At 35.5% G+C, this 8,355-nt stretch overlaps 1 protein-coding gene across 2 annotated transcripts in view; it reads left to right on the top strand.

Moving 5' to 3' along the window:
* The window catches only part of LOC107751431 (glutamate receptor ionotropic, delta-2), a 422,702-nt gene that overhangs the window by 370,665 nt on the left and 43,682 nt on the right, over positions 1-8,355 (top strand). For both annotated transcript variants that reach the window (XM_016567160.1, XM_016567161.1), the window contains exon 12: positions 3,023-3,161. In XM_016567160.1, the coding sequence (XP_016422646.1) occupies positions 3,023-3,161 (139 nt within the window). The remainder of the gene's footprint in view (positions 1-3,022; positions 3,162-8,355) is intronic.

Raw genomic sequence — 8,355 nt, 5'->3', positions numbered from 1 at the left:
ATAGGCTATAACAAGGTTTAATCTGGCCGCAGAGGAACACAACTGGGTTGCCTGATATAAAGAGACGTGCCGCAACGTGATCTGTGTGAGTGACTGAGCCCATTATTATTTATGGGCTTAAAAACAAGATGCAAACAATCAGAATATTGTACCTGGTGGGGAGTGCCCAATGTAAACATGAAACATATGCCATTACCTATATTGTACTGTGGTACAGTTATGGAGGCCCTTCGTAATGCAGAGGTCAGCTGTCTGCTAAATGGCACTATAGTATGCCGTGTTTAATAAACAGCTGTTTTACTAAATTCTTCTGAGGTGAAATTCAGTGCAGTCCCGTATCGTGATACGTATCGTATCGTGACTTTGTAACTCCAAACTTCAAATTTAGAGGGCCTCCTGTAGCTGTGTTCAGTCTCATTTATATAAAGACTGATTATTTTGTACATTAATTTGCTTTAGCAGGCTCCAGGCCAGAGTTTCTGCACCAGTATGAGCACTCAACTAAAAACAGTTTTTTCCTAAACTATAGTTAGAGATTTTTTTTTCCTTCATTTATCATGCTTTCTCCTGTAACATATTTGCTTCAGGATATAAGAAGTACTGTAGGTTACAAACCTCTGTTATATCTCTCCTATCTTCACTAAAATGTATATTTCATTGCACTGCCATCCAGTTTCTACCATTATCTTCTTTTTGAAGCGCTGTTGAATATGGAAATGAGTTTTTTAGTCGATTGCCTCGATTTCGAACAAATGTTCTCACCGAGAACACGTCCGCGGAGCGGACCATCAGCGTATGCTTTCGGAAGTATAAATACAAGTAGTCCGTGTCCGCGCTGTCCGTGTACGCGTCCGGATTGCTCATGCGGAAAGTATAACACAGGCTTTACAGATGTTGGTTTTGTTTGTATGATTATTTTTCATTTCACAGATGTGCTTGGGTATGAAGATAATCAGTCAAAATTTCAACCTCATTTTATTTAGGAACTAAAGTTTCATTATTCAGAAAAGAAACAAAAAAATTAGTTCTGCCTGAAGGACGCATGTACTTTTTATGTAAAAACTAAAATCTGATAGACAATGGATTCTTTGAAGTATCAAGCCATTTTGGCAAAGATTGGGATGCCTTCGGTGCAGAAACTAAAGCTTGATGATAAATGGACTTTCCTGCAGGACATCCATCCCTAAGTATACATCCAAATCTACTGAAGTTTGGTTCAGGGATCAGTCATGGAATGTTCTTACGTGGCCTGTTCAGTCTTCAAACTTAAATCTCATTGAAAATATTTGGTGGAATTTAAAGAAAATAGTGACAACATTAAAAAAAACAAAGACTTTTTCAAGTGAGGAATTGGCCACGATTGCAGTAGAGAGGTGACAGAAGCTTCTAAGCACTTACAGGCAGTGTTTTAAAAGATTCTGCACAAAATGTGACTTAATAAATGTGAATAATTTTGTGCATGAATGTTTAGAGCCAATAATATTTATTGATTTACTTTATCCCTTTTTCAACAACTTTACATTCTCAGAATCACTCAAATGTGTATTAATAAACTTTCTATAATAGTTTACCGATGTCTTTGTTGAATTGTTTTCATAAAACTTTGATGGATGGATGGATGGGTTTAATTCCTTTAGTGATTTATTCTTAGCAAATTACTGGTATAGAGTCAGCTGAAAGAAGCTTGTTGAGTATTCACTGACATTTGCTTAAATTGAAGTTCAAAATCTCTGAGGTTTACATAGCAGATGAAGGAAGCAGTGCCCTTTAAATAGGACACCTCCCTAACCTTAAAGTCTGATAACCCAAGATTGTTGATTATAAAAAAATGAGTGGGCCAACTTGCTCTCGTGGACTTGTTTGCTGAAATTAAAATTGCAAAAAGTTTGTGTGGAGCAGAGAATACACAGCCTGCGGGACGTATGTATGTGAATCATCTAAAAACTTTCTTTAATAAGACAGCTCATCTCGGCGGACCCCCTACAGAAATAGAGTTGTCAGATACCTTATTGAGTGCTGAAATGCTTGGCACTTACCACACAAGGCTGGAATGATACGGGAAGCCACGAGAATAGATGGGACACATTTTTTTAACAGTTTTCAGTGTTGCTGCGAGCCTTGAATTGTGCAGATCCATCATTATTGTGGTATGCAGTACTTTTAGAGGAGCCGCTGTCTTTTCTTGCTGGTGAATTAGCAGGGATCTGAAATGCAGAATAAACAGATGTGATTTTGCTCTGACTGTGGTGACTGGGGAAATGTAGATTTGACATTACAATTGATGGCCTTTTTTGTCTGACTCTAATGGAGTTTTTTCCATCGTTAAAGTCTCAGTTGTTTGGATCTTGCACACTCGGATACCTCCATTTGTTTCCAGGCTGTCAGAGTACTGCACTACTAAAGATGAAGCCCTTTTTATTCAAACTACATACAGAAATATAACGATGCATTTAACAATACAAATAGCTTGGGACGAACATGACATATTTTTTATTATTATTTCACTGCCATTGTTTACAATGCAAAAAAAAAAACGAATCAGTGTTTTTATCCTATTTTACAGTAAAAAAAAAAAAAATTCTAAACATCCAAGATATGTTATGTTTATATGTATATTTCTAATATATTCTTCTGTTATATTTCTGATATATTTTCAGTGAGAGCACAGAGAATAATGATATGGATGTAATATAGATTATTAAATGTGTGTTATAAAATGTTAAACATTTGAACATATTAACTATATATTATCTCATTAAATATACAAACATAATTAGAGAATATATCTTGAATTAAGTTTTGAATCATAATTTACTTGCCTTTTTTAAATATTCTTCAAATTTGGCAAAACTGTCACCAGAATGACTCTTTTGATCCATCATATGATGAACTAAACTAGATTTGGCTGCCAAATTGGTCTTTATTTAAAAGATATTTTGAAAGCTCACACGTCTGATGTAATTTCAAAGATAGCACAATCATCAGCCTTTTTTGTTTGCTCTTTTCTCCTGTTTCTCTACAGGTGGTGAGGTGCCCTACACGACTTTGGCTACAAGGATGATGATGGGGGTTTGGTGGCTCTTTGCTCTGATAGTCATCTCCTCCTACACAGCAAATCTGGCTGCTTTCCTCACCATCTCCCGCATCGAGAACTCCATTCAGTGAGTGCACACGTTTATTCAAAGTGTCACTCTTGCAGCTAGCATCAAACACTGTAATCATCCGCACAATAACAAAACAACAAGCAACTTTCTTTAGCTTTCGATCTTCATCTCAGTTAAATATGTTGTTGTGTAGTTTAAGCATCACTAACAAAGATAGGATTTTCTGGCTTTTGTTGTGTTTGGATAGGAACGGTATTAATTGAGCAGCATTCTTCCAGTGAAAATGTCTGTCCTGTTCTTAGGCAACAAAAATGTGTCTAATATAGTCCAGACACAAAAGGTGTTTTCAGTCAGACTGTGTGTATATAAATACTCACGAGACCTCAATACAGGTTTCATGGTGCTCCTGCTTCACAAATCAGTTAACACGTACGTGTGTGTGTGTGTGTGTGTGTGTGTGTCCCTTTAGAATTAAATATGTACACAGTTTGGATTAAATGAATCCATGTCAAATTTTTTAATTAGCATGATTTTGTGTTTTGCTTTGGTACCGAAATTGGTACCGAGAACCGTGGATTTTCACTGGTATTGGTACCGAATACTGAAATTTTGGTACCGTGACAACACTACCCAGAAGCGAGTTGTGAACCTGACATTGCGCGTGTGTGTGTAGAAGATCTCCTGGGGGCATGCAAACTCCCTGTTTTAATTTCCTGTGGCACAAATTAGATCTATCATTCTAGTGAGAATGACGTCAGATGTCTCTGCACCAGTGATTCATTTAACCACTTGGTTGAGTGCACAGAGACGAAAACGCTGCTTTTTCCATTTTGAAACGGTGATTTTTGAAGTGTATCTTTTTAAAATACATTTAATTAGTGATGAGGTGGTACATTTTAAACCAGAACGGCTGCTGCTCTTCACGTTATGAAGATCATGGCCTTCTATTGTTAGCTTTCAGAAGTCAGGAATATGTCATTTCTATAAATACTAGTAAAAAAAACCATTTTTTTTATGTGACGGGTGGATGTATAATTGGTGACGAATCTTGTCAAGCATCAAAAAACAACAAATTCTGAATGTTATATGAGAGTATAACTTTTGAACATTTGAAAAAGACTGAAATTACGTCACTTCCTATTAGTTTGAGGTGGTGGTGGTTTGAGTGTGTTGAGTATTGTTTTTATCATTTTTTTTTTTAACTAGCTATAATTCATTTTAATTGTAACCCTGTAAAACCTGTCATATGTAACAATAGTCAAAAAACTTTATATGGACAAAATTTTAAATGAACTTCTTTCCCAATAATGTCTAAGATGTTATTTAAATGCTTAGTTTAATGATCAAATCTCTGTAGTTATTGTTGTGGGGGCAAAACATAAAATACAATGATGGAGAGGTGTACAAATAAACATTCCTCAAAACCCTAATACATCATATTTCATACTCACATTTTAACATTTAAAAAAAAATCATGTATGGATAATCAAGCAAACCTAAGCTGACTTAGTCCAGTAAAGTGTTCATGTTTAAATTTAGCTAACAATATACAGTTATTCTTACATTTGCTTTATTTAAAAAAAAAAAGATAAACTATCGTAATCCTTTCCAGTCACTGCCTTGACTCAGCCCACTATGGGATGTCACTAATCAAGTGCAGTAATTAGACTAATCAGACTCACTAGTGGCCAGCAGGCACAGAGTGAACTGTATTTTGTAATAACATGTACTCTGTGATTTCTAATGTCTCACATGTGGTTAATCAAATTCAGTGATGACTAGCAGTGATAAAGTTAATTGTGCTTGTAACGATCCTCGTCTCCATCATATAACCATGTAGGCGATTTGGGGAGGGGGCGTTACTAGGGAAAATTAGAGTATTTAGTATTTATTTTTTCAGAGATCTCAGTTTGTTTATTTTTCTTTGCATTAGATTATCATTAATGAGCTTGTGCTTAGATCGCTTGATTCTAGCTCTATGCACCTAATTAGGATTTCCATAAATTTAAATGTATTATCTTTTAATGTGTAGACGATGGCAGGGTCATTGCAGAAATAATTACAGCCTAAACTCTGCACCCAGGGGTCTGTTGTATTTAAAATACACAATTCAGTCAGGATGAGCTGAAAGATTTATGAGACCAACTGGGTGTTGGGGTGAGTTCACAATTACATAGTTGTTAGAGGAGATTCAGTACTTAATAGATTTAAAGTCGTTGCAGTTTGTTTAGTTTCATATTCTTTTGTTGCTGTGAGAATTTTAAGCAAGAAAGATAGGGGACCAAAAGGAGGAGCGTTAGTTCATCAGTCTCTTTTTATCGACTTTACTGATCCTAACCCAGTGTTAATTAAATCAGGGCGACGTCAACTTATCAACAACTCTCACTTACCCCACATAGCTCTTAACCAGTAAACACAAAATCTATACATTCACTCGTTTTATTCATCTGGCTGGTCCTCAAGGAATTCAGACGAACGCTGTGTACTTATTTGATATCGAATGCATTTGTGTGAAACTTTTTCAGCGCGTCTGAATTCTGAGGTAAGTATCAAAAGCACGAATCAATGCCCGCAACTGTGGAAACTGATTTTTTTTTTTGTTTTGTTTTACTTTTGCACATGCTGGCACAGTGATGGCTCGGATTCAGCTGTAGACGTTTAGAGAAAGGATTTATCATCTTCTGAGTGAGGAAAAACACTTCAGATGGATGTTGTTTGTGCTGATTGCTATTGTTTTGAATGACCGTGCCACTGATTTGCTGGATTTCACTTTTATCCCAAAACAGCATGAAAATGCCATCCAATTTGCCTTTTTAACAGAGAAAAGTACTAAAGACTGTACTGCAGCCTTAATGTTTAAATATGCATTACAATGTGCCCTTGTGAGGAAGCGTGTTTGAATATTCATGCATATTGTTAAATCGGTTTAGAAGTTTAAAAAAAAATTATTTAAGAAACAGATTGTTCAATGCGGCTCCATACGTGTCGGATTTCAACATGGCTGTGAGATGCATCCGTCTGTGAAGGTGAAGGAGGGCCAGGCTACAGGCTTCTCGAGATTTTTTTTTTTTTTTCTGCACTCTCAGTTTGCTAGCCATGCCAGTTTGCCTGCGGTCTGGCTAGTTACAGTCACTCTGTGCCATAGATGACAGTTTTCCTGGGCAAAGCAAAGAGATCAGCTAAGCGGCCATAGCATTTGAATGCCGCCAGATGGTCACCTATAAAGGGTTTGAAAAAGCATATACACAGATAGATTGCTATTCTTGAGGCTAACTGAATTTTGCAGTAACAAGAACACATTGCCGCATTGCAAATGTTCCGCTAGTATTAAAAATTACCGAGATGGATTTAACTGCAGTCAACAGAATCTATAAATATTGCAACCTATAGCAAATCTACAACAGTCAGTCTACTTGCTCAACCCTGACCCTGTTTGAAGACCTCATTTTCTGGCTTTTAGTGCATGGTATTTAACTGTGAGGACATCGATATACTAGTGTACTCATAAATGTAGAAGAATGCTTTTAAAATATGCAGTTTTTCTCTTTCAGGAAAACACATGTAAAATATTGAAGACTCATCCTGCACTACGCAGATTTTCTCCAGATTTTCTCTAGAATGCTAAAAATAACTGTAAAATGAGTAAAAAAAAAAATTTTTTTTTAAAAGTAAAAAGCTGTGTTGGCAAAGCTGAATTTTCAGCATCATTACTCCAGTCTTCAGTGTCACATAATCACTCAAAAATCATTCTAATATGCGGATTTGCTGCTCGTGAAACATTTTTTCTTATTGTCAATGTTAAAAATAGTTGTTGTTTGTTTTTTTTCGTCAAAATTCTTTGATTAACAAAGTAGAAAATAATATAAAATATAAAAGATAAGCATTAATTTGAAAGATAATTTTTGTAACATTGTAAATGTCTTTACTGTTACTTTTGATCAGTTGAATGCATCCTTGCTGAATAAAAGAATTAATTTCTTAAAAAATAAATTCTTACTGACCCCAAACGTTTAAATGGTAGTATATATATTATATTACAAATCTATTATATTATAAGCACTACCTTAAAACTTATTATTATTATTCATTAAAAACATGTATTAATATTAGTAGTAGTAGTAATAGTAGTATTTAATATACCATTCTCTAAACTGTATTATCTGTGTCTTATGATTTGTTATTCTTAACAGAATTTAGAAGTTTAAAAAGATTGTGTAGTATGAGGTGGCTGACTATAACAAGTAGCAAATCATCATTTATGATTGTGACAACAAAAGCCTGTTAGCTACTTCAAAAACTTTAAACTTTCTATTTTAATAAGAAATATGTCGACACGGGAGAGAAAACTGTTTTTAGTGCTTCTATATTAGGTGCACAGTGACCCACAGAGTAGAACACAAAGACAAAGGACTTACATTAGCATTGAAAGCAAAATTTCACTGAACGGACCAGCGTTTTTCAGCAGTCCTTCAGTGGTGTTTTATGGTACTGTGGGGTTCTCACGGGTCATTTTTATGGCAATTCTCCATGCAAACAACACCCGACACATAGCCACAATTCTTAGGGAGGGGCGGGGATTAAGTGCCAAGATTAATTGGGAGCAATAAAAGATTAACATTTGTGGGCAAGTTCATTAAACCTTCAAAGGGTGCTCGCGGAGTTAAGTACTAGAAGAAGACGACAGCTGTCTGATGTAATAATATTTGATAAATTAGAGGTCAGTCCAACTATCTGCTGGAATCTCAGTGGCACCAACCCACGCTTTCTGCTGTCATTGACATGATGCTCAAATGTATAGAAATATTACTATAGAGTTAATCATGTTGAATATTAACACATTACGAAAGCACTAATTTGTATCATTATCAGTTTTCTAAATGAAGCGAGACTTAATGAAACGCTTTGATGAACTGCAGTATTTTGATCACGGCGTGAGGGGAAACAGAGAAGCCTTCATCTTTATTGTGTTCTCCAATTATTTGCTTAATATAAATATTACTGCGGGGAATTACTGTCCCTTGGTTGGCTAACTTTTAATTAGATGTAAGATATTAACACAAATTGCTGAATAAACAGTATTCGACATAACATGCGTGGGTGAGCGTGCTGGATGGATTTATACTCACTTACACTGGTACAATTAAGCTCAAACGTGTGGGTATTTATATATCCAGACTGTAGACTGCAAATAATATTTTAATCGTTAAATTATTACGCCCCCAGGCATCAACCCAATAATGTTGTTTCTCAA

Source organism: Sinocyclocheilus rhinocerous, unplaced genomic scaffold, assembly GCF_001515625.1.
Source record: "Sinocyclocheilus rhinocerous isolate Xijiao unplaced genomic scaffold, SAMN03320098_v1.1 scaffold1654, whole genome shotgun sequence".
NCBI classification, from domain to species: domain Eukaryota; kingdom Metazoa; phylum Chordata; class Actinopteri; order Cypriniformes; family Cyprinidae; genus Sinocyclocheilus; species Sinocyclocheilus rhinocerous.
The sequence above is the reverse complement of the archived record's forward strand: the minus strand, read 5'-3'. Positions and strand labels throughout refer to the sequence as shown.